Genomic DNA, 27,375 nt, shown 5'->3' with positions numbered 1-27,375 from the left:
TTATTATATGTTGTACTTTGGATTTAGACTTTTAGTCTACCTTACCATCATCCAAGGGTGGTTTTCACTATAAGTAAAAAATAATTTTTGGACGGACACTATAATTTACAGTTTTTTACTATGTAAAATCTGAATTTTCTTTAAAATAAAAACATCTATATTGATTCTGACTTTTCTACATCCAACTCACAGGTTTATCATTACTTTGAGAAAAAAGATTATTAATTTAACCCTTTAAGAAGGGAGGATATGGTCATTTGCTCTGGGAATGTCATTTTCGAGCCTGAGACCTGAAAAACAGGCGCAGGGCTTAACAGGTTAACGATACCCATCCCTAGTGGGGGGGGGGGGAGGAGAAACTCACTCTGGAGGGAACTTTTGGATTTTAGCCTTTGCAGACCATTTACATCCACAAAAACCTATATAATACACGACAGAAAAGGGAAAACCCCAAAAAACCTAATAGTTCCCCCTGTAAAAAAAATGCAAAAAAAAATTGCAGTTAGTAAAATAATTTGTTATCATGAACGCAGCAGTGGGTGCCGTAGCCTGCTTAAACTAGCATAATCATGGTGGCCTTACAGAAATTGGGTGGATGCTATTTTTTTTTTTTATCTGAAAGCCTCCCTGTCTTTTTCACACCTCGGCCTTACACTGTTGTCTGCACAGACGCAGAGTTTTCCTGAGAAACACTCCCACTCCCTCCCTCTCTATCTCCCTCTTTTCCATGCTTCCACTTCCTGCCTGTTGCTCCTTTGCTCCGGCTGGATGAGAGGAGTTTATCCCCGCACAGATTCCCAGAGATTAAGACTCATGTCAAAACAGGAAGTTGGCAAAACACACAAAATCTATCTTGCTCTTTATATTGTGATTAGATGCACATACACAAACAAGCCATGTTTATCCATAATATCCTGTCTGTTTATGGAAAGCTTTGGTGAGAAAGAAAAAAGGCAAAGGCTGAAATAAATACGGCTGACATGGATCCAATGCATCTAACACACAGAGACAATCCAGGATCAAGGGACTATGTAGAGTCATATCAGTCCGCAGAAAGAAATCACAACAAACATTAGTTTTCATCCATCAGAAAACACCATGGAATACTTTTTAAATAAAAAAATATATATTTGTGGAGAACATGGAACTTTGCATTTATGATGCCAATTCATTACAGACATGGGTACAATAGAGATTGTTATTGTTAAATCACATGCAAATAAATGCTTGCTTGTGCCTTCCGTCCGGGTGTTAAGCTCGTCACCCTGTCCGTCCGGGCCAAATTTATTAAGGAACTCAACGTGCCTCCATAGCCCTTACATAACCCTAACCTTAAACAGTCTGTGGACCAATTCCAAACCAACACCTACTCCCTCCCACTCCGTGACGGGTTAAACGCCGTCTGTAGTCACCCTCACAGCTGAAGGAGGCTCCTGCTTTAAGGTGGAGGTTGTAAATACTGCAGAAAGCTTTGGGACCAACTCCTCTCTCTCCGGCAGAAACAGGAAGTGTTCATTACCATGGTTTGGATTCGGCATCTCTCGGACAAAAAACAATAAATAGTCATTAGACTCCAAAATGACTTAAGTGTTTTTTTCTTTTTTTGTAAATGATCTTATACCTGATGTTTATTAGCTACTTGTTTTTGCAACAAACCCTGTAAATATACAAAAATAGGGGGTCAGTTTGGAAATGGGCCTGTGTGTTGAGGCTGCAGACCTGGGGTATTGTAGACTTTAAACCGGACCTGTTTTTGCTTTCCCTCTCTTCAGATGTATGAAGAAGAATAAGTTGTTACTGAATATGCAAGTGAATGGGAATGGATGTGAGGACTCGCCCTCCCGTTACCCCGTCATGTCTGCACGCACCCCAGGAGTCACCCCCTCTGCCACCACAGCCTCTTACACTCTGCCCGGCACCCCCACCCTGATGGAGGAGCACAGCAGCCATAAAAGTGAGTCGGGAGCATGCATCCTTTTTTAAATACGTGTATGATTGCTGCAAGTTAGTTTCGACTTGTTGACTTTTATTTGGATTGGATTATTCTTCTCATTTTTGTAGATCCTTATCTCACGATAGTTGACAGAAATTCACGCGGTCTCATTTTTCCTGTAGTGATCTATTGCAACTTAAACTGAATTAAATGTACGTTCATTGTTGGAGACGTCATTTCGATCTCTCTGTCTGTAAACACAAACTGAGTAATATTGACATTCAAGTTGACTTTGACTGACTTTTGATTTGATTTGATTTTTAATCGGGCAATATATTTTTAGTTTTTCTCAATGGATAAGGTTAATATTTTATATTTTTCTGCCTGTATCTATTTTAGTTTTCTATATTAATAACCCTAGTTTAAAGCATCAAAAATAATCTGAGTTTATCCATTATGGTTTACAATAATAACAGGGATTTCTGGACTAAATAAGCATAGTATGTTTAATTGGTTGGCAAAAATATGCTTTCATGTGCAAGTGTGTGTGTTTGAGCTCGATCTCAATCATTTCTATGTGAAAGAAACCCTTCATAAATGTGTTTAAACTGCGTTCCAATGAGCACTTAACAATAGTTTTAATAGTTAAGTGCACAGTTTTTTAACGTGATTAACCACCGGGGTTATGACCAGTCTTTCTCTTCTCAAGCTTATACTCCCCTTCAATCTTTCTCCCCTTTTCCCCCATCTCTTTTCCCCCGGCTAGATAACGTAGCAGGGCATCGCAACTCCCCACAAGCAGTGAGGAGGGACATCGGCCTCTCAGTCACACACAGGTAGATCTTTCTCTGACGCTCAATGTCTTCTCATCAACCTTATGTCATCATGAAGCAAGCTGGGTTATTGATCAAATATCAAATAAGTGGCGAGATTTAACAGCATTTCTTGTGTTTTCTGTAGGTTTTCAACAAAGTCCTGGCTGTCCCAAACATGTCAGGTGTGCCAGAAGAACATGATGTTTGGGGTGAAGTGCAAACACTGTCGGTGAGTTAGGGGCTTTCTATTCAACTCAACTTGAAATGTTTTTTATTGAGACGGAAGCATGTAGAATAAGGGAACGCAGGTCAAATCAAATTGTATGTACGTAGCCCAAAAACACAAAACTCATTTGTCTCGGGGGCTTTTACAGTTTTGAAATTGAATTACAACATAGACAATCCAACTGAGAAAAGGGCAATGGAAATGGAAAATACAAATAAAAAATTGTAAAACATATAAAAGTTCAAGGAGGATGTTCAAGGCAAGCCTGAGTTTATTTTTTATTTTTTTAAAGGAAGTCTTAGGCCTACTATTAAATGTGGAGAGGTCGTCTGCCTCCTAAACACAAACCATTAACGGCGTTGTAAGCTAGGAGGAGAATTTTAAATGATATCCTGGATTTTACTGGGACTCAGTACAGAGCTGCCAATATAGGAGTGATATGATCCAGAACTCAATCATTAGCCATGAGTGCATGGAGCTGGATTTAATGAGTGGTTTTAGGTGCCATGTTTTGACATTCTGTGAACTTTCCTTTCAGGTTAAAGTGCCACAACAAATGCACCAAGGAAGCCCCATCCTGCAGAATCTCCTTTCTGCCAAGTAAGTTTATCCATTAAAAGTTGATGGAGGAAATGTGTTGTGCACGCCAAGTACATTGTGTCATTTCATCTAAATTTGTCCTCTAGTCGCCAAAATTCGGAGGACCGAGTCCGTTCCGTCTGATATAAACAACCCTGTGGACCGGCCGCCAGAGGCACCACAGTTTGGCACTTTACCAAAGGCCATCACGAAAAAGGTAAAATCAATGTTTTGGGAGGCTTAGGAGTTCTGCATTACATCACACAGTAGCACTATGTGTAGCACTTCATAACAAAACCATTGTGAAATCCTAAACTATGACACCTTAAAACAAGTGCTGTGAATCACTTCTGATTTCCTGATTTTATTTGAAGATCTCGATTATCTATTCAAAAAGGGATGTTTCACTTAGAATACTAATCTCAGATAAATAATGCTGTAAATTGTACGAAGAACCCCTTTTACTTGGTGCATTTTTAACATATTAATGTTTAAATCAAGAACTGACCCCAAAGCAGTTAAATGCCGTACATATGGCTTTGCTTTTGTTTAGCTCTAAATCTGTATTGGAAAATATTTGTTTACATCCAGCTCTAGGATACCTTATGTAAATTCATGAAGCCATAGCGCAGGACTCCAATAAAATCACACACTAGAGTTCTATCTCTGGCGCTTGAACATTTGAATATATGTAAATTCACACCACATTTGACAGAATCCACATTCTGTTTCCTGGATGACCTCGCCTTATGACAACTCTACATGTGTTTGTTTGGGGAAGAAGATTATAATAATTCTAGTTATTTTACCATGGACCTTTCACCATCTACCCTTCATTACATTGTAAAGATTAGTGAAGCCCTCTTTATGATACATGGTTACACGGTCGCAATGCAACAACATTATACAGACAAAGAGAAAACAAATGTAGTGAAAGCGGGAGGGCACAGGGAATAGCTTTATAAAGAAAATAGCCCTCTTGTGAGTCATCCAATTTTAACGTTTTTGGTCAAAGACCTCAAATATTATTGAAAAAAAAAAAAGATAATGAAAGATAATTTTCAGAACATTTAAAAACAAAAGAAATGCAATTCTCAAGGTAGGAATTTAAAAGTCATTTACAGGGGCTGTAATAATAATAATACCATACTAGAAACTAAAATAAGTACATATAAAGATCACAACACAATTGACTACAACATCATTTTCCATTTTAAGTATAAATAAATAATTTTAAAGACACATTTTTAGTTTTTGGTTCTCGCAATACACATTATTGGTAACTTAGGTAATGAAATGCAGAATCAGTGATTAAGTGTGTGTAATCTGTAAGCAAAATATTCCTAAACTCCTATATCAATATATACAAAACTATACAAGAACAGGGTATTCATTCAAATTATATTCTACAGCTGTTATCCGTCATGCCAACCTAATAATTGTTTCTCGAATATAAATGTGTCTCTTCACCCTGAACGCCATCAAGCAATGCAATCCAGCACATACTCTTTGAAGTTTGAACAATCTAAATGTAATTTAAAACAAAGATTCAGCAGCTGTAGAAGCCATCCTAACTATCAACTCTGATCGTCTCGTTTGTGCCCCCCCCCCCCCCCCCCCCCCCCCCCCCGCGCGCCCCCACCAGGACCATCCTCCGGTGCTGAACCAGCTGGACTCCAGCAGCAACCCGTCCTCCACCACCTCCTCCACCCCCTCCTCCCCAGCGCCCTTCCAGCAGAGCAACCCCCCAAGCGCCACTCCTCCACCCAACCCCTCGCCCAAGAACCACCGGGACAGCCGCTTCAACTTCCCAGGTGAGCCTCACTAACGCTGGGAAGCAGGAACTCCGATAGACAAACAACATTCCAGATGCACATCCTAAAACGTGCATGCTAGGATAGTACTCTTACATTTTTCCTTATAATACAGATGACTTTTCTCCCTCAATCACCCAGTATTTAATAGTATGGGCTACAAACATCCTCCTCTTTCCCTTTCTCTCCCTATGTTACAGTTAGGTCAGACATTACAGTACAAATCTTTTTTGTAATGCACTTGTCAATTTTGAAGGTCTGGGTAATTTTGCTTCCATGATCTTTCAGACTAGGAGAAAGAAAACATAATTAAAAACACATGTGTTTATTTCCAAAACGTTGTCTAATGGCGTCTTGACAGTATTCTATAATCACCAAAAGTTAGCATGAAAAAATGCCTCATTTGAAGATACAATTTCAGAAAGCTTTCATAGAAACATTACATTTCTTAAAATGTTGCTCATATTTAGCTGTAGTCTCTTACAATACATATATTTGTAAAGGTTTTTTCTTAATATGACTTTTTTCTCATACCCTCAGCCACATACTGTATCTTCGATTCAGTAGCACTTACATAAAACATATATATATATATATATATTCTAAAGGTTTTTTAAATGAATTTATCATTAATGGTTAGATTTTTCCTTTGATTTAATTCAGGAAAACATGGCAGAAATGTCTGTTTTTTTATAGCTGTTGACAATATTTCCTTATATACATTTCTTCTGTAAAAACCTTTGACTCTTAATATGTCAGCAAATTGAAACAAGAAGGGTTATTTATTTAAACATTTCAGAAAACACCTTATACAACGGGATAGTTTCCTGATGATATCCATTAGTTAAAATGTTGTTCTTACTCACCTGTAGTGTCTCCTTTAAACACTGAACAATGCTCTTCATTTGACAAAGTCTGTTAATCCAAAGCTTCTCTAACCAAAGGTCTCTCTCCCTGCCATGCTTGTCGGTCTTCCCTCTCTTTGTCTGTGCAAAAGCTGCCTGTTACTTTCAGCACAGGCAGCAGTTTATCTTCCCCGGTGAGTTGATGGTCCTAAAGTGTCACACTGCACTGTGATTCTCCTTCTTCAGATCACATTACCCCGTAGATCTTCTCTCTGTATTCTGCATGTTTTCTTTTAAACTTGTATCCATCTTCACTGCATGTTGACTCTTAACAGCCTTTTGCCACCATCTGCTGGTGGGGATATTGCATGTGCAGTGATATTCAGTATGTTGTGGAGCATGAATCTTTCTTAAAGGAAAAGGGAGTAAACATGAAAAAAGATAACATTGTTGCCCCTCAATTCCTCCTAAACGTGGTTATTTCTCTTTACAGATGTCTCCAGTCCTGCTCATTTGCACCCTGATGTCCTCCGAGACACTGTGTAAGACAATAATATTATTTTTGTATTTATTCATTTAAAAGAGGCAATGGACATTAATGAATATGACCACTTGAGTCCATCATGTAAATGTGCCAGATTAAGCAATGAAGACTGAAACATTTATAAAAGCAAATAAGCCTATGGAAAAACACACATGAGCACAGTTCAAACACATACACAAATTACAGCACATATGCACATTTAAAAGTACATGCATACAAACCAATAAACACACAACAGAAACACAAGCACAGATGAAAGCTAATAGACACAGACAATTAGAAAATAATAATATAACCCCTATTCCAGGTAATTAAAAGTTCACTCAGCAAAAACACAATCATCCGTTACTTTTTGTATGGATTCCCCCTTTAATATCAGTTCTCTGTGTCACAGCAGTGAGATAGAGCCAGCAGCGGACGACATACGATCTGAGCTGGTAGAAGATGAGGATGAAGAGGTAACGTTCACAACACTGATCATCTTTTTAATCCACATATTCATTTGTATCTATTATTCCAGTGTTTTTTTCAGTATTTTATCTGATTCTGTTTAATCTGAATATATTTAGCTTATTCACGCACCATCTTGTCTATACTGTAGCACTATTATATAGTGTATCGTATGATGTATTGTTGGAGAAGCCTGAAACTCTTTGCCAAAACTGGAGCTATGGTGCATTTGACATACAGCGCCTTTGGACGTGTTGTAAATGTATTTGAGAAAACAACCGCTTTAATTCTGGTTTTATTGTCTGATAGTCTTTTCCCCATATCGTGAGAGAGGAACATGTTCAAATCAGCTGTTTAATGCAAAGAGAGATGAAGGGTCCATTTTATTTCTACAAGTTGTGTTGCAGAGCCCTGATATGAATACATCAGTTCATACTTTCCATATTAATAACATACCTAGATTGATCATTTAAAAAAAATCAATTTGTTTTCATATTTAGAAACGAGTACTGATATTGCAATTGAGATATACTTTTTCGATATTAAAGGGATTGAGTTTTTTTTTGTTGAGGATCTCAGAATCCCTTTATTCGTCCCACAGAGGGGAAATGTATATCTGTTACAGCAGAAAAGAGCCTAAGACAGCTTCATGTAAACTAAGAAGCATGCATAACAAAAAATGTAAGTTATACAACAAAGAAAATTACACAATTTACAAAATATACATCTGTCCCAAACTAATCTGTAAAATACTGCAATAATTAATATAGAATAATGTTTTTGTTTGCCTTTCCTAATTATCGCGCTAGCTGTGATTTCGATATTGCACTCGTCCATATTGCAATTTCGAAAAAAAGTCGATTAATTACGCAGCCCTAATCACCATTGTCTCACAGGAAGGAGAGGAGGAAATTGAAGTCGAAGATGAAGAGGAAGAGGATAACGAGGAAGCAGAGGATGAGAATCAAGGGGAGGACGAGGAAGAGGACATCAGGATGAACATGGGATCGGACGGAGAGTGTGACGAGCTGGACGACCTGCCCAGCTCCCGGGGGAACCAATGGAAGAGCCCCATCTGCCGCAAGGCCAGCCAGACCAGCGTCTACCTGCAGGAGTGGGACATCCCCTTCGAACAGCTGGACCTCGGGGAACTCATAGGAAAGGTGAGGAATTGGACCCAGATGTTAAAGGTCACCTATTAGGCAAAATCCTCTTTTTCATTTCTTTTATACATCATGCATGCAAATTAGTCTCTTTTCGGCACCTCCCGCTTTTTTAACGCTGATTTGGGTGACTTGTGTAATTCGTGGAGAACCGAAGAGTTTTTCGTTTTGGGGGGGGGGGGGGGGTCCGACTCACGGACTGACGGACAACTTCTCACTTCAAAAAATGTTTAAGAAATCTAGACCGCAAAATAATTAAACAGAGTGCCTGTTTTTCCTGGCCAAGGACAGGTTCCTTGAACACAACACGAGCGTAACGTGTCATCACGTGGTGTATTGTTGACGGAGAGCATAGGAACGCCGCTCCAGCACTTCAAATATTGCAGTACCCATAAGGAGCCGTACACATGCCGCAGTTTTTGCGTGGCTGTGTCTTTAGTTGAAAGCCCAACTTGCTATGCTAATGAATATAAAGAGCTTTTTCCACAACCAGGTGGAAGAGAGCTCTCTCCTGAGAGGCTGAGAGGCTCAAATAACCTCAGCTCAGTGAGGTTAAGGCACACCTTGATATGATCATTATAGTTATAAAAAAATAAGAAACTAAATGAAAAACAGGTATAAAATACTATATGACAGTAACAAAAAAGTTTTTAAAAATAACAAGAATACAGTTTAAAAGGGGAGTGATTTGTAAAATATCCATAAAGAAAAATAAATCTGCTTACAGTTCTGTTTCATATGGGTGTTGAGAGATGTATCCATAGATCTCTTAATGTTGCTCTCGAAGTGCACCAGATTGATGCTTTTAACTTCAACATTTAAAAACAAATCTTCCCGGGGGAGCATGCCCCGGACCCCCCTAGAGGAGGTTAGGTCCCCCCCCCCCACTTAAATCATGTTCACATGGATAGGAAACTAAATACATTTGCACACATCTTGTGTCCATATCTTTCTGTTTTGGTGGTCATGCCACAACCGTGCACGTGCATGCATGCGCGAGTCATGGTGAGATATCTGGATTGAGAGGTTGCTTTTTCTTTGCACACATGAAAGAAAGGCGAAATGAATGGGCTGTGATTTTAGTTTTTTTAAGCAGAGGTTGAGTTCAATAATTTGTACGGCCCTCGGAGGATGTTGTAAAAATTGAAATGGCCCTTGAGAGGAAAAAGGTTCCCCACCCCTGCTGTAAATAATAATAAAAACCCTTGATTTATAACTTAACATCTCTGTGTCCTATTGATCTGAGTATATTATAAAGAATAGCCAGTTGATTGAAGCATTATAGCACAGGCCTTTGTCAGAGATGGTATATTACGCTTTTTTTTTCTGCTTCGAATAGTTCTCTCTTTTTTCACCATACTTGTGTTTGCATCCCTGATACATAAGCATGTGTCCCCTCTGTGTACAGACATTCTGAAAGTTTCAGGAAAAAAGATTCTCTCACTTTTTGTCCTGATCCATTTATATAAAAACCTGTCTGAAATGAGCTGATCAGATTTTGGCCACTTTATGATGTCATAGCAATTTGTTGGCTTGTGTAACCATTAGCCAATCACCAACCAAGGTAACCCCCCCCACACACCTTATCACCTGAATCTCCTCCTAGAGCACCATTGTGTTCTTTTGAACCAAATATCTCTCAGAGGGGCATGGGGAGGGGCTCCTTATTTTCATCTAAATTAACAGACAGAGAATCAGCACAACACTTCAGAGACATGTTTTGTATATATCTGAGACCTATAATATATTGATGAAAAACAGTCTAATAGGGGACCTTTAAAGGGTAATTGAACGGTTAAAAACTGTGCCTCTATGGTGTCTTTCTAACAGGTTGCCCATCTCTGTCACTTTGAGATGAGACTCCGTGGGATTTGTAGTCTTTTATACTCTGTTGACTACAGACCTCACAATTAGGTGGCCTTTCTTATACAAACCAAATAGTGGCTCTAACATGCTGTGTTGTTCAGGGCCGCTGGGGCAAAGTGCACAAAGGGCGGTGGCACGGAGAGGTGGCCATCCGGCTGCTGGAGATCGACGGGAACAACCAGGACCATCTGAAGCTCTTCAAGAAGGAGGTGATGAACTACAGACAGACCCGGCACGAGAACGTGGTCCTCTTCATGGGGGCCTGCATGGCCCCCCCCCACCTGGCCATCATCACGAGGTGAGAGCAGGAACATGGAACGCACCTCTAAGATGATTTTAACCCAAGAGCTTGGTATCAATATGGATTGATTCAGAGTCCAATGACCTAATATCATTGTTGGCTATCCTCATCTTTAAAACTCACTTTTATTTTGAACATGGGGGCATCTGTCTTAAAAGTGCACTTCCTCCCCTAAAAATGCTTACACATGAGATACTGTATGTGGCCTTTAATAGTAGAGTTGATATAAATGCAACTGATGTGTTTAATGTAAGTACTTTATGATGCTGTCTGCAAGGTTGGGGGGGTTGTAAAAAAAAATGTAATCAGTAACCTAATCTGAGTATCAATTAAAAAAGTAATGTGACCGGATTACTTTCCGTTACTTTTGGATTACCTCAATATAAAATGCAAATAGATACAAGAGAAAATAAATATCTATAAGATGTTGAAATGTATTATGTAACAGAAAAATGTAACCCTAGAAAAGAAGAAACCAAGATATTTAGGATCAGAAATTATTTTATTTATAGGAAATCCTGCCTTTCATGAAGCACATTCAGGCAGTAGCCTCTACACCAACACTGAAACACATGAGCACATACTACAGTTTAAAAAAGCAGAAATAAAATCTGAGCTGATAGAAAATGATCAGTTTTAGTTTCATACACACAGTTAAGCTCACGCACTACTAAAGAACCAAAGAAAGTGAAAACCATAAAGCAGATTCAGGCAGTAGGAGTATATATTCACTCTTAAAGTATTAGCCTACAGAACAGAACAGCTTACAGAGAAGAAATACAATCTGATCTTTTTACAACACTTTATGCTCTTTTTAGCTATTAGTATATTAGGGTAAACATTGTGATATAGGCACATATTATATCATTGTCCAAATAATTGATCTAATATTGTATTGTGATTTTACCCCTACCAAATAAACGTTTCTTATTTTAAATTGAATCTTTTCTTCTTCTTTTTCCACAGTTTCTGCAAAGGGAGAACACTGTATTCAGTTGTTCGAGACACTAAAAACACTTTGGATATTAATAAGACCAGACAAATTGCTCAGGAGATTGTAAAGGTAATGTTTCTTCTATATCTATTATCAGAACACATATTGATGCATTTGTAATAATTTAAGCACAACAAATGTCAAAGCCACATTTGATGTCCACAAGCAGCTAAATATACTTTCATTCTGAGAAACAGGAAATCCGTATATAAAGCCAAATATGTGGAATTGCTGATTGATGTATGGTTTATGTTTCATTTTAAAAGAGCATGTTGCCGGCATTAAAAAGCCATTCCGCAGAAAAATAGGACTATAATCATTTATAACGGTCGTTTGTCTTCCAACGCAGGGAATGGGCTATCTGCACGCTAAAGGCATTGTTCACAAAGACTTGAAGTCGAAGAACGTTTTTCATGACACCAATAAAGTCATAATCACTGACTTCGGGCTGTTTGGGATCTCTGGAGTGGTTCAGGAGGGGAGGTAAGAAACTCTCGAGGCCTTAAAAACACAAAGTGACACAGAGAGCTCTTCACACCGCACTGCGAGATGGAGAGATGCAGTGATTTGTAATCATTCCTGAGTCCTGCAGGCAGTTCACTTGAAAGCTACTATTTTTCTCCTGATTGTAAAATTGGAGAAAAAACACTCCCTTTGCTTCATGGATAGCTTTTGTACACAGGAATTGGAGGTGGACTACATTTAGTTAATGTATTTTCCACTCTAGTTAATGATCAGATTTTCCACTCCATTTGATTTGTTTCTGACAAATGTGTACCCATTTTTCCCCCGTTTGTTTTTCCAGGCGTGAGAACAAACTCAAACTTCCACATGGCTGGATTTGTTACCTCGCCCCGGAGATTGTGCGCAGGATGAGCCCGGGTAACAACGAGGACCAACTTCCTTTTTCCACCTCGGCAGATGTGTACGCCTTTGGGTGAGTTCTGCACACTCCTGTCACACCTGCGTCTGTCTGAGAGCTTACGGGACAGATGAATCATTCTTCTTCATTTCCCCCCTCCCTCCTTTCAGCACCATTTGGTACGAGCTTCAAGCAAGGGACTGGCCAATCACCAACCAGCATGTGGAAGCTACCATCTGGCAGGTGGGCAGCGGAGAGGGCATTAAGAAGGTCCTGGCGGAAATTAGCCTCGGCAAGGAGGTCTCTGTGAGTACAAACACAAACTGTGACACTGAGACAGGTTCATGATTATTCTGCTTATATCAGTCACCTGTGCTCTGGTGATGCAGAAAGATGTAGATGTTGTAAACACTTTTAAGATCTATCATCATCTGTTTTTGGAAATAGTTAATATGAATTATTGCCATCAAATCGGAGATACAGGGTCCCACGATTTAATGAAGTTAGTTCACCAGTACCTTATCTTAACATGTTGTTTTTAGTGATTGTAATGTTCCGTTATAGATCTGTTTCTGGGTTTCCAGTCTAATCATTTGTCCTTGTTGACGTTGCATATAAGCTTTCTATCTGAATGTCAGACTTGGTCTGAAAATCAAGTATCATGGTATCATATGGTATGGTCCAGAGCCACAGAGTGCGTGTCCTTCAGCGTCCTTCTCAAAGTGTTCTGTGTCTCAGGAGATCCTGTCTGCCTGCTGGGCGTACGACCTGAGGGACCGCCCCCCCTTCACCCAGCTGGCCGACATGCTGGAGAAGCTGCCCAAACTCAACCGCCGGCTCTCACACCCCGGACACTTCTGGAAGTCTGCAGAGTACGTATCCAACAATTAAGGACGATGAGAAGAGACTAGAAGCGTGAAACCAGAAAAGATATCTCACATATTCGTATATCTTCTGTTTGCTTGTAGTACATCGGCTCCTCAGTGATGAGCCTTAGGGTTAACGGTTAGGGTTACACAGTCTTATTTGGTAGATAATATCAGTTACATACTGTAGGTTTGAAATCATTTATAATTCCTTTTTAACCTCGCTCTCTAATGGAATGTGAACATTGTGGTTTAAATATGTCAATGTGAATTGTAAAGTTTGATTTATTCACTGTCACACAAGACTCCTGATTATTGTCACTTGAGGGAAAAGTGTTGCATTATATATCATATATGTGTGTGTTATTCCTGTTATTTGCTGCACCAGCTATTTCACTTTAATGTACGCATTCATTTACAACTTTACATCATGTTTCCCACTGGTTTTCCACTTCTTATTTATGATTTGCTTTCTCACAAACCGCTAATCATTTTCTACTTCGAGTCTACCATTTTAAAAACATTTTTAAAACCAGCAGTGAAGGCTTCACTATCAATCCTAGTTAAATGCCAGTTTTGATTAGCTGTATGATGGGAGAAATACAAGCTTGTTTTCTTTGCGATGTGAAGATAAATATAGCTTTTCATGCACTGGTCAATATTGGGTTATTGTAGTTGCATAACGTATTCTTTAGTGGAAAGAAAACATCCAAAAACACATTTTATGGAAATATTTGGACTCTAACGGTGCGTCCACACAGCAGCGTTAAAAAAATCTTGGAGGTGGGCGTATCTGAAGCTTGAGGATTTTTTGCGAGCAAGGCACGAACAACCAATCACATGAATCTCCCGCCCGCGACATACGAAGCAAAAAAGCCCGAAGTAAACTGGATATAAACTCCCCAAACAGGCGAAAACCTACCACTGTCTCTGCCACCTCCCTCCATGCCAGGCTCCTCCGGTTTATATCCCGGTAGGTAAATAGGGACTGGTCATAAAGCACCGGGTGATTCGCTACCGCTAATTTCTCCTCCATTTTTTGGAATATGAGGAAATGACCTGCGGTATGTCTCTCCCAGCATACACGCCGTTTGATTGGCTAGAGCTTGAACTGTCAGATTTGCGTACACGGGATTTGATTGGCTGACGCTTCCACCTCAGCCTCAAAAGTTGAACATTGTTCAACTTTGAATCCTGAAAATCCTGAAAATCTCCGCTCGCCTGCCCACAATGCAGTTCGGCGAAAAGTGAGGGAAAGTGACGTCACCCCATTCAAAGTGAATGGGCAGAAGCGTTTCAAGATTTTTTTTAACGCTGCTGTGTAGACGCACCGTTCGATGTTAGTCAAATGAAACCAGCTTTTTGAACATCTTATGATTATATTTCTGTTCTGGAAAAGCATGAAAATGTGAACATATACAAGATAATAGGTCATTTAAATATTTTAAATTTCAGTTAACTTGAATGTAAAAATGTGATTTACCTGTAGTGTCCGCTTAAGAGAAAACAATACAAATGACTTAACTTTCATAAAATGATGAAGTGAATCTTTAAATAAACTGTAACAGCTAGCTTTTTACAAAGTATAATCCCGAAGTATAATCCCTTAAGTAATCTGTGTGTATGTAATATCCTGCTGCTTTACAATGATGCTTTCTGCACTGTATCACTTTCACTAACCGTCTAACGTTGTGTTTCCCTTTGCTCTTTTCTCTCTTTTATTATTTTATTCTCTCTCTTTTAATTGTTTGTATTTCTCTTTTCTTCTCCAGGTTGTAGCAGTCACCCTGAAACATAAGCAATGCAAAACAAAGCCTGGGTCTGCCTTGCATGCTCCTGTATCCTTAACTCTTACAGGATTGATTAAAGCATTGCCTGAAAACAGACTCCGCTTTCCACTAACCCGCAGTCTGATCTTCCATGTCTAACCGTTTTATCTCGTCGGGGGGGAAGAGAGGACCGGTGGAGCGAGGTGTTGTGGATGGGGGAGGGGGGGGGGGGGGGGACAGCTGTTGTCCTTCACGCTTTCCCTCCCCCCCCCTTCTTTCGTCTAATATCTCTTTGTTCTATGATGTTGTTCCGGGACTCTGAATAACTGGCTTGTGGTGTCTGTGCTGACTGACTGCTGTGCCTGCTCACCTTCTCTGTGCTGCTGTGATGTGGTTGTTCTCACACGGCCTCCTTTTACACACACACACACACACACACACACACACACACACACACACACACACACACACACACACACACACACACACACACACACACACACACACACACACACACACACACACACACACAACATTAAAAGGACCCTACTATAAAATGGACCACTTAATTGATCAGTGTTCCCCCCCCTCGAGGGGTTTACACGTGTTTGCAGGCTGAGTGATGTTCTCAAAGCCTCCCTATCTCACTTTTTATTGGTTGTGCTGAGACCGTCACCAGCCAATGAGGACATAGACACAATACGCACTTTGTCAACAGGAGCAAAAGAAGAATCAATAACTCTTTTTGTTGTTTTGTTCGGTTTGGAATAATCATATTTGCAGTGTTTTCTTTGGTAACACTTTTTACTGTGCCACTTCTACAATGCATTATAAACATAGTTCCAATTCGTTACAAGCTGCTTAAATCACGGTTTAATTATAGTTTTAAGCACTTGTAGATTTCCGTAATGCTTTATAACAATAGTATTAATTAACATGTAAAGCATTTTTTAATGACTTAGGTCATGTATCAGCAATACGTTACATAATTGTTTCTCGCTGATTATTTTGTTGTACCAGTGTATTATATCTATTATACTTTGTAATACATTTTAAAAATGTTATAAGGAATATTAATCTTTTTTATAATGCATTATAATTGTTGATAATGCATTAAAATGTGATTTTGATTTGATCAGATTTATTTAGAATGTGTAAAACAATAATACAAAAATGTAACATGAGAATTATTATACAATACAAAAAATAAGCAGTGGCAAATTGATATACAAAAATATTACTCTACTTAATTACACATCCGAAAAGGGGTGGGAAGAAGTTTACACTTATTTCATCCCACCCCTTCTCCCAAAAACTAAATTATTAACATATAAATATTCTTTTTTGTATTCTTTCTTAAAGAAATACATTTTCTTTAAGAAAGAATTGTGATTAAAAGTTGGTCTCATTGGTGCTTTAAAGGTAGGGTAGGTAAGTTTGAGAAACCGGCTCGAGATACACTTTTTGTTATATTCCATGGACTGCTCTTAACATCCCGATAGCAATGAATATCTTAAGTGCTTTGACAAAAAATCCATAAAAAAATGTCATCTGTGGAAGCCGAAATACTGTAAAAAGCACGACCAATCATTTTAGCCGGCCCGGCTAAAATAACTGGATGGCCTACCTGCCCGTCAGCCTTCCATCTGTGCACAAACTTATCTTGTGCCCTCATTGGTCATGTGCGCGTTCGTGTGTGTTGGAGGAGGGGCTCTATAAGGAAGTGGCAGATTTTCTCCGGTTGTGTATTTTCAAATTCTAGCGATCTCGAGCCAGTTTCTCCAAAATTACCTACCCCACCTTTAAGTAAACTAATTTTAGAGTTATAGGCAGATATAATACATTCGAAGCTGCTTTAAGTTACAATAAGTAATAATTGTTTGCTTTAAGAAAAGCATTTATGTCCCACACAATATACGTCAGCCGGTACCTTGGCTTGCTAGTTCGCTACTTGACTTGATGAAAAATCCTTTACATTTACAAGAATTAAGTGTATAATTCATGGCACAATTCGAATGGAATTAAAACCAGCATCTTGATTTGGATCTGCTCCGAAATGTGACGGATTCCTCCCTGTCCCACAAGAGGCGAAGTCCCTCCCCTTCCGGGGACCTGCATGGGACCTTATTTCGGAAAAAGTATGTATTGACGTCAATGGAGAGAGAAAACGTATCTCTCGATCCCGTTTGAATTGTGCCACGAATTACACATATGATGTTTGTCAATTTAAAAAATAATTTCAATGTCAAAAAAGTCACAGTTTGTCGTAAAGCTGTTGAAATATAAGACTATGAAAAATACGCAACTAGAAAGACTACAAATCCCAGAATCCCAGTCCCGCACGCTGGCTCTTACGAACCGACTAACTCCCCTTGTGTGTATACAGCTCTCAACATGCCCAGACTTGTAGTGATTTTCACCTCTTAATACTTTCCGCCTCATTCTGAAAGAAAGAAGTGAAATGTGCCAACGTGACGGCCGTCTTGGTGTGTGGTGCGAGACGGGAGATGTAGTTCATTGAGCGGTTTCACACAAAAAAAAAGGTGTTACTTCACAGTTTTACGACACATTTTTATTTTTTTGACTTACAAAATTATCTTTTAAATTGACAAACATCATATGTGTAATTCGTGGCTCAATTCAAACGGGATCGAAAGATAATCTTTCTCTCCCCATTGACTTCAATACATACTTTTTTTCCCGAAATAAGGTCCCATGGAGCTCCCGCGGAAAGGGAGGGACTTCGCCTCTCTATAACCTTTAACAAGATGTTGTGACAATCAGGCTTGTTGTTTCTCTGTAGTTCTGCTGTCAGGCAAACAAACAACCGAACCCAGCTGGAAACATAATCTAAAATGTCCAAGTGACCAGAAATTATTAATTATTATGAAACTTGACCTTAGAAGTCATTATGAAATGTTTTATTTTAAGTGATATTTGTTGTTATAAAGAATGTTTTTGTATATTTATGAAAACTTATAACTATGACTATTTTTAAGGTATTACAAGTATGTTTATAATGCATTAAGGACATGGGCATTATGGAAAGTGCTTCCTTTTCTTTTTTTTTTATCTTCAAGAGGGTCTCGGAGAGTTGGACAGTGTGATATGCTCACTTGTATGTTGTCATTTTTGGAGTATAACCTGGTAAATTCACTGTTATTTGGATGCATTTGAAAACGGGGCACTGATGAGGAATACTGTTTCCGGAAATGAAAAGACACAAGGGAAATATTCCTTTCATAATTCCTAATCCACATGGGAATAGAATAATGCTGGCTTTTTGTGATAAATGACTTTTTTAATAATAATATCCATCCATTGAAGTGTAAAGTGCACCTTATACAAATATGACTTATTAAGAAAGATCCTTCTTCAAGAAGTTGAGTGATTTCATTCTCTGCGCAAAGGGAAAAATGAATCAGGAACCTGGCGCAGAAGTGTCCTATATCTTCCCAGAACATTACCTCTTGTGCGCGCTTGTGTATGCTCTTTGTGATTGCAGGCTTCAGGTCGCGTGCTGGAATTTATTTGGTGTGTGTGTCTCTCTGTGTGTCTCTGTGTGTGCGTGCAAGTGTGACTAAGGTGAGCTTATTGTGTTGAATTCCGTAGGGTTGATTTTGTGGAAGACTGCAGTAAATGTTGTGTTGCAAATCCAATGGTATGTAATGTACATACATTATTTAATGTACAGCAAATGAACATGTTTCTTCTAATATTTGTAAAAACATTTTATATGTAAAATACATCACAACGTTTTGGAATAGGTACTGCTATGGCTACTACAGATGTATATATATTTATATTTTTTTCATGTATATAATACTGTATAAAAGCTGTACATTTTTTTTAGAATGGGCCTACATGTTTTTTTATGTTATTGTAAAAATTCATATTTTTGTATTGCATGTGACTACCATTCTGTACACACAGTTTCTGTTTTCATCCAATAAAGACAATAAAATGAGGCTTGTCATGTAACAATACAGTGGACTTTGTTTTTATTTTACTCAAATACAATGTATTTAATTTGATTATTTTCAAATTATACTGTATAATTGACAGATCCTAAAACTAACTTTAGTTTTCTAGGCTTACTTTAAAAAATGAGATGACTAAATACATTACATAGTTGGATTTTACATTTATGTACTTGGTGTTTACAGCGTATACAAATTAATTATACAAAGTAATCCTTGGCTTGTACTGAGATCTCACTCAGGAAACGCATATGATTGAAGGATATGCCATAAAACATGATAATGATTGGTGAGTTGTTAGAACAAACAGGGTTTATACTGTAGGATAAAAGACAAACCAGGAAAGTGATGGCATTTTTTTATGGCATTTCCCAGTATTGGAAAAGTCATGGAATAAGTGCAAATGCTTGAAAGCTTTGAAAATGTCACAGCGGAAACAGAAAAACATTCTCACAGTAATCTTCTTCACCTTCAAACTGTGACGTAATGCAGCTTTAATATGTGTCGATCACCACATAGGATTCTTCATTTTCTCCCTTCTCCTTTCATACATTTGAGCTAGCTGAAACTATATTTGTATAGATTCTAAAAATTATATGTTTGGATAATGCCATGCATTTTAACATAATTAATGTTGTATTATGTATGCTATTGTTACCACATTTTTAAGACTTGAGAACTGAGTAAAGAAAAAATGTACTCAAAGAATTGGTTCTATTTTCCCTTGTGCATGAAAGCCATTGCCAGACTGATATAAGTGTTGTAAAGCTGTTTTAGGTATTTGCTATGCCTGTATATGAAGTGAACATGAACATAACAACATATTGGAAAAGGTTTCTGTATCGTTTTTATATCATAATTAACATTTAGAGTAAAGTATATGGTCCTGTTTGTGTTCTTTTAGGTTGTGAGTAGAGGATCTGTGAAAATATGAACATATGGATTCAAAGCATACCTCATTTACAATAATTAAAAATAAAAATAAACAATAATTTGGGCACTTTAGAAAGATCATTAGTGTTGTGTATTGTAGGCGAGTGAAAGTAGGCTGGTTGTTGTCTTGGGAGAATGAAAAGCCTCCACTCAGAATGTGTAGGAAGAAGAGCATGCGTAATATGAGCACACCCGGTGGGTGTCATCTCCCTGATGGTCCTGCAAGAAAGAAAGGATTGTCTAACTTCTCTTTCAATTTGCAATTATGCTTAACCTTGGAGCTCATTTGAGTATCTTATAGAAGCTTATATCATCTGTGTCATGTTCAAAATCCCAGTTGGCCTCTAGGTGGCATAAAGACCCAACAGAAAGCAATTGTAGTCAACTTCACTCTCTACATTCTGAACCATATTAGCCGCTTTCACACCCAATACTTTGCCGTACTTTGTTCCCACTTAGTTCTGTGGATATGTGTAATGTTCCTCTCGGGCTGCAAGGAAATAAAATAGTTTTTGAAAATATGTGCATCTTTAAAGTGCTTAATTTTAGATAAATAAAATAAAAAGTGTAGCAGCAGCTTGAGTTTCCCTTTTTCTTTGTTAACCGTTTCACATCATGACTTAACAGTTTCAGCCGATTATAGAGCAATACAGTATCAGTCTTTACACATCATAACAATTGAACCGTTTTAAAGTTTCTCTTTCTTTCCCTCTTATATTGCAGTCCCTCACACCTTTTTTTATTCAGTGTGAGAATTGAGCTCGAGCTTGTCCTGCCAGTGTCAGGAGTTTAAATCTGGGCTGAAATGGTGTCAGGGCCATTCTCATACACACATGCAGGTGCTCATTGGTTAGCCTGGAACGATATTTAGTTTTAATTTTGATCCTGGTGGACTGATCTCATATTGGGCTCTGAGACTGCTTATTTTTTGTGACCTCACTTCTGACTTGAGAGGGAATGTTTGGTCAAACACTTTGTGTTTTGTCTCATAGTGGCGTTTCACATTGGGACTTTTAATGAGCGCCACGGTCTCTGAACAAATGAGACACTGTGGCCGTTTCTCAATGTCGAGTATACCTGCTGCAGAGCCACTATTTCAAGTATACTACGTCATCGAGTAGCGCCGAATTCTGGGCATTTAACATGCATTTAAACAGTCCTTCAGCGCCACTCAATGACGTAGTATACTTGAAATAGTGGCTCTGCAGGTATACTCGACATTGAGAAACGGCCACTGGCTCTGTGCTCCCAGTGGGCAGGATGAACATGAATGAGTCCACTCAGGGTTAAAAGCTCTGTTCTCACTGTCCACTTTCCTCTTCTTGGAGAGCGCCATGTGTAATTATTTGTCTCTCCCTGTCTGCCGCTAACACGCCTGTTCACTCTCCTCTCCGCTTCTCTCCCTGTATCGCTAATTATTCTCTTCACTCACTTTCCTCTCCTCTTCTCTCTCTCTCGTCTCTTCTTCTGTGTTTCTCTTCCTGTATCGCTCACTCGTCTCTTTCGTCCCCTGTCGGCGGCGGTTAAAATAGAATCGCCCCGTCAAAATTGAAATCCCCTATTAATGTATTGATTATAGGTCCAGGTCCGTATAGGTCGGCGTCTGGGTCCAGATCCGGACCACGGTCCGCCTGTTACTGAACTATGGTATAGGGTGTACACACAGAGCCGTTTGCCCTCCCAGAGCGTTCCGTTTGAAGATCTATCCACCTTGGGACCCGTTATCGTTTGCGGGGTCCGTTTCCGCGTTTATGTGTCGGCCTCGTGTGAACGAACGGGCAATACGCAAGAGAAAAGTAGCAGATAAAACCCGTTTTGTCCTCGTGTAAACGGCACCTATCGGCAGCCGATCGCGTTCACACCGGAATAAGTTCCCTGAGGGAAGATTACGCAAATGAAGCCGCTGACGTCACTTCTTCTTCTTCTGCTTTGGGTTTACTGGCAGGCCGCAAACAACTTCACGGCGTATACCAGGGTTGCCAACTCTCACGCATCTGGCGTGTGACACACGCTTTCACTCTCAATCTCACGCTCTCACGCACTCACGCTGCCCAAACTATTCTCACGCCAAAAACAAGATGAACCGGCGATCGTTTTTGGTTGGTTATTTACAATGTTGAGTTGACAGCTGCTCAAGCTGTCGATCCGCCCCCACCAGACAGCAGAGCAGTGGGAGCCGGTTGGTCAATCCCCGACCCATATTGCGCATGCGCAGATCTAAGATCCAGTAGAAATGATAAAAAGTAAAAGTCTGCTGCTTATTGTTCTACTAGGCCAAAATAGAGTCAAAGAGTATATGAGAGTGAGAGTGTGTTAATTAATATATTTGGCAGTTTGGAGTAAGTCTGTAGATTTGTTTGTGTGTGTGTTTCATGTATAGGCCTCTCACGATAATTCATTTTGTTGGATACATTTTCCCGGAAATGATTGCGATAAACGATAATATTGTCGGCACCGTTGTATGACCATTTTAGACCACTGACATAATGATAATATATAATAATATTTCAAGTACATACTTTCAAACTGCTAGTCACATCCTCATGTAAATGGCAATTTATCGAGGTCAGAAAAGTTATGGAGTTCATTTTTATTTATCGTACGATAAGTCAATTAATTGCTTATCGCGACAGGCACACAATAAAACAGTGGAAACAAACATGTTTGACTTTCATTAGTGAATGAAACTGTGTGCCCTTTATACTGTAGTCTGTGTCCAATATTGTGTATTTGTATATATTGTATATATATCCTATATATATGCTAAGGTCTCGCTACTGACACGATAGCAGTCATTTCGTGCGCATATGTGTAATTAAACCCATGATATCAAAATCTCACTCCAGCCAGGTACCCAAAGTTGGCAACCCTGGCGTATACTGCCACCCGAAATCCACGGCCGGAAGTCCCTGGAGTTGGGGACTGGCTTCAGTAGAAGCCTTCCGAGTAAATCGCCAGAACCCCGATATCTCCTCATCACTCCACCGCTCCCATGTTTTTTTTTGTGTTGCCATAAGCTAGTCTCTCTCCGTTGGTGCGCTGGGCTAATGCTAATGCTAATAATGCTAATGCCACCAAATACAATGGCGGCTTCACAAAACTTTTCGGAGTTTTACGGGGCGTGGTTTGCAATTCGCCCAGCGCCCCTCTCCCCGGGAAAGTACCACCTCTCTAGCAGGCACTAAAAAGGGGGTAAAAGTTCTCATGAACTAAGTTCTCTTTTTGGTGTGAACGCAAAATCCCAGGAACTATCGGAACTAAACGGGAAAAGTACTCCGGTGTGAAAGCGCCTATTGGGGATTTGAACAGATTTGACCTGAACTGTTCAGATTATTTTTGTGGGACTGTTTGCTTTGTGTTGATGCTATTAATTCCCAGTAAATAAACACATAATTCCCCATATTCACTTTGTTTGAACCAATCTGACAGCATACAATCAAGTGGCAGGAGAGAACCAGGAAGAACTAACGTTGTGTTACTGAGCAGCAGTTGTAAAAGATTACATCAAGGATAATTTGGTTTGAGTGCTATCTCGTTGTCAACAAAAAGCAATTGCTGTAAACAAGACTAGTGGAGCAAAAATGGCTTGACATTTGGTGAAGAGCTCTTTAGGAGCTTGTTTAGGACTCAAAAATCAACGTTGAGAATTCAGCTTTCCTGCTTTGGTACTTGACTTGCAAATTGACTTGAGATTTAACATAATACTTGACTGCCTTGGGTTTTGACTTGGGACTGACTTTGGATTGGTTGGGACTTGACTTGCGTCTTGACTTGGTGCTTGATTTGGGACCTGACTTCAGATTTGATTGAATCTTGACTTGCTACTTGACTTGGTATTTTAATCAGAATTTGACTTGGAACTTGACTTTGGATTTGATTGGGGCTTGACTTGCTCTTGATTTGCTAAAGGATGCATACATTACATTCCTTGACTTGGGGCTCAATTTGACTTTGATTTGGGACCTGACCTTGATTTGACTCAGGTCTTCACTGAGGATTTAATTGGTAGGGGGGCGTGTGGCGCAGTGGGTTACTGCGTTGGTGTTTGGATTAGGGGGTCACAGGTTCAAACCCCACTGCAGTCAGCATGTCGTTGTGTCCCTGGGCAAGTCACTTCACCCCAAATTGCTCCTGTGAGGATTGCCCACAGTATTGAGTATGTAAGTCGCTTTGGATAAAAGCGTCTAACAAGTAACATGTAATGTAATGTACCTGACTTGGGACTTGTCTGCCTCGGAACTTGACATGGCACTTCCCTGTCGTGACATGCCTGCTACTACTACCTACTTTGGTCGTGAATTGCTTTTTGATTGGGACTAGACTTGTGACATGGTTGCCTGCCTTGGGTCTTGACTTTGGACAACACTTTGTATTTGATTGAACCTTGACTTGATACTTATATATTTATATATAATCAGAATTTGACCTCGGACTTAACATTGGATTTGATTGGGACTTGACTTGCTCTTGATTTGCTAAATGACGTGCCAATTACCTGACTTGGCTTGGGGTTTAATTGGAACTTGACTTGGGACCTGACCTGTAATTGACTTGGGTCTTTAGTCTTGACTCAGGATTTGTTTGGAACTTGACTTGGGACTTGACTTGGTACTTGACTTGGGACTTGACTTGGGACTTGATTTGGGTTTTGCCTGCCTCTGAACTTGACATTGATTGGGACTTGACTTGTGACATGATTTTGGACCTGATTTGGGACTTACCTTTGGATTTGATTGGTACTTGACTTGGGATTTGATTATGTTTTGAGACTTACTTAAGACCTGTTGAACAGTGACTTTGTCCCACCGCTGAATGGTTTAAAACCGACATGCCAGTATGGTTAAGTCTGCTTGTGTCTGCATTGTCCAAATCTGGCTTGGACATTTAATTAATACGCATGTATCTATAGTTGTAATATATAGCAGAAGAGTATGGACTGTTGGCAAGGGCATTGCTTTGATATACTTCATAAATAAACTGTATGCCAGCATGTTTTCTTCCACATTTGTGCTTACGCAGCTTTTTTGAACTATCAAAAGTTTATAATGTATATATATAGAAATTGTATTTATTGGGATAAACCCCTTGAGATGCACCATCTCGTTTTCAAGGGGGTCCCGATGTAGAGCCTTGGGAGCTGTCAGTGAAAATATAAATACTGCCTGAATTCAGTCCTTGAAACCTGTTATCAGGAAGGATGTTTCTAAAGTGTAGCTTTGTAAAAGTGATGGATTCATTTCTGCACACTTGCATCAATCCAACAGAGAAGAAAGGACCTTGTCTTGTGGCTGACGATGCAATGCAACCAAAAGCTCTTTGACCCCAGCTGGTACTGGGTCACATGGCCAGCATTTGGTGTGGGGAAAGCTTTTCCTTTACTGGGAGGCCACACAGAGAATGTCCTTACTTTCCAGCAAAGCAATCAAAGCAAAGGACAATTATTCATTTGTTAATGTTATGTGCTGTTAAATAATTCTGGACCTGATGATTAACCATTTAGTGATTTGTGCAGAACCAATTCATGTTTTCTCTCAAACTACAAGGCATTTTTAAACATGGTGGAAATAATCCCTTGGACTTATTTTCCCTTTATTTACATGTGTTTTAAATGGTTGTATTATAGTTGATGTACCTCTGCAAAGGAGGTTAAGTCTTCAAATTGCTTTGTCTCTCGGAAGGTTTCCGAAAAAAGCACTGGCCAATGTTCATGATACTTGCAGGTAGGGTGTAGAATGAGCCAAGAAATAACCCATTACATTTGGGAACAGAGCCGAATCACAGTCCGGAACATGAACTAAGTTTCACTTTCTGTAACATTGCGAGGTAGACATTTTATTGTATTGTAAGATTGCACTATATAAAATGCAATACAAAAGTTTAAAAAAAAACACATTCAAGGAGGTCTCTTGTGGCAAATAAATAATGGGGAAGACAATTTATGACTACTCTCTGTTGGAATGATCTACTTTTAGCGGCCTTCTAAACCCAGAGTGTTACCGCGAGCCAAACAGTAACTTAGTGGACTGCTGACAGCACTGTGGCCTGAGCTGCCCTGTGCCTCCTCATCCTCAGAATCGATAAAGTGCACAGCTTGTCATAAATTGTTAGAGAATATTGCTGTGCTCCAGACAAGAATATGCGCCCTGAAGAAGTCTGATCTGAACTCAACGACACTCTGCTGGCGAGTTAGTTCATCAGGATTGAACTGGACAAGATTTAAATGGACATCGATCTGTGCGAATGGGATTTCTACCTGCTGGGAGAATACGGTTGTTAAACGTAATGATAACACTGTACTACCAGGAAGTCAAGATTTATGGACTTAGTGCTGCCAACTCACGAAAATAACAGAAAAATCCTTAAATGAGGAATAAAACACGACATGATTCTACATGTGGGGGCCAGTAATGTCTGCAAAGGTCAATCAAATGTGCCAAAATGGGATTTCATTGAGCTGCTTAATTGTCTGGACAACCTGGAGGTTCTTTATATTATTGGACCACTGCCAACGGTCAACATGGGATCAACAAGTTCAGCAGACTATGAGGGCTCAGCAGAACTATGCAGTCTGAAAGGGATCAATTATATTGATAACTTCCATCTGGCATCTTTTCAGGCCAGATGGCCTTCACTACCCATCGAAGAAGACTCGCCCTGACACACAGCAGCCTCAATGTGGCGAAGACATGACATCACAGCCTCAGTGTGTTTACAACCAGCTCATGGATAATTTTTCTAGTTCTTTTTTCCTTCACACTCCCCTGCGTCACCCCTTTTGGAATAGACTTGTAAAAATTAATGTCACTGCCTTATTCTATTTTGGCATATTTTCATCTGATATTGTCCTTTTATCTAATTTTATCGACTTACATTTCTAAACATATTTCTCGATGCCTTCTGTGTCATTTAAAGCACCTTGAGTTGCCTTTTTGATGAAAGGAAAGCTGCTATTAAATCACCTCTTCTGTGGTCTTTGTTAATGACAGCTGGGACTTTCCATCACCCAGGGAGAGATGTGTGGGGCTTTTGAGATGAAGTCATCTCAGGTCCTTCTATTCTCACTTCCCCTTAAACATATTTGGTCAGATTTCGGCTTTATCAAATTGAATCTGTGTCAAGGGGAGAGACTGAATTAGCACTTAATATTATCTATCTGGGCCCATTTAGAATTTCCTATTGCATTGAAAAAATTGAGAAAATGTGTTTCTCTCTCTTCTCGTATGTAAAACAGGGTAAGCTACTTAGCTTAATTTCTTACTTCAAAAAATTCTTTAAAAATTAGCTTTTTTCAACTTTTCTTTCACAAGCTTACTAAGATTTGTTGTTGTTTTAGTGCTTTTACAAATGTCCAAGAAATAAGAAGGGATTCCAAAACGTATTGGTAAACACCAAAGATGATTTTAAGTGGTGCTTTTGTGTTAGTTGAAAAAAAATA

General features: G+C 39.3%; 1 protein-coding gene across 3 annotated transcripts in view; it reads left to right on the top strand.

The window, feature by feature from the left end:
- The window catches only part of ksr1a (kinase suppressor of ras 1a), a 35,581-nt gene extending 20,090 nt beyond the window's left edge, over positions 1–15,491 (top strand). Inside the window, exons 5-21 of one of the 3 annotated variants that reach the window (XM_034114689.1) lie at positions 1,773–1,954; positions 2,700–2,769; positions 2,894–2,977; positions 3,513–3,574; positions 3,661–3,770; positions 5,199–5,367; positions 6,365–6,406; positions 6,706–6,754; positions 7,151–7,214; positions 8,103–8,369; positions 10,337–10,533; positions 11,503–11,599; positions 11,880–12,013; positions 12,336–12,467; positions 12,563–12,698; positions 13,131–13,264; positions 15,031–15,491. In XM_034114689.1, coding sequence (XP_033970580.1) covers positions 1,773–1,954; positions 2,700–2,769; positions 2,894–2,977; positions 3,513–3,574; positions 3,661–3,770; positions 5,199–5,367; positions 6,365–6,406; positions 6,706–6,754; positions 7,151–7,214; positions 8,103–8,369; positions 10,337–10,533; positions 11,503–11,599; positions 11,880–12,013; positions 12,336–12,467; positions 12,563–12,698; positions 13,131–13,264; positions 15,031–15,037 — 1,936 coding nt within the window. In that variant the 3' untranslated portion in view covers positions 15,038–15,491. Of the gene's footprint in view, positions 1–1,772; positions 1,955–2,699; positions 2,770–2,893; positions 2,978–3,512; positions 3,575–3,660; positions 3,771–5,198; positions 5,368–6,364; positions 6,407–6,705; positions 6,755–7,150; positions 7,215–8,102; positions 8,370–10,336; positions 10,534–11,502; positions 11,600–11,879; positions 12,014–12,335; positions 12,468–12,562; positions 12,699–13,130; positions 13,557–15,030 lie in introns of those variants that run through there. The other 2 variants (XM_034114680.1, XM_034114697.1) reach the window with 2 other exon arrangements.
- Positions 15,492–27,375: the final 11,884 nt, after the last annotated feature.

This window comes from Trematomus bernacchii, unplaced genomic scaffold (genome assembly GCF_902827165.1).
Source record: "Trematomus bernacchii unplaced genomic scaffold, fTreBer1.1, whole genome shotgun sequence".
Taxonomy (NCBI): domain Eukaryota; kingdom Metazoa; phylum Chordata; class Actinopteri; order Perciformes; family Nototheniidae; genus Trematomus; species Trematomus bernacchii.
Note: the sequence above shows the minus strand (reverse complement) of the source record. Positions and strands in the feature narration are given on the sequence as shown.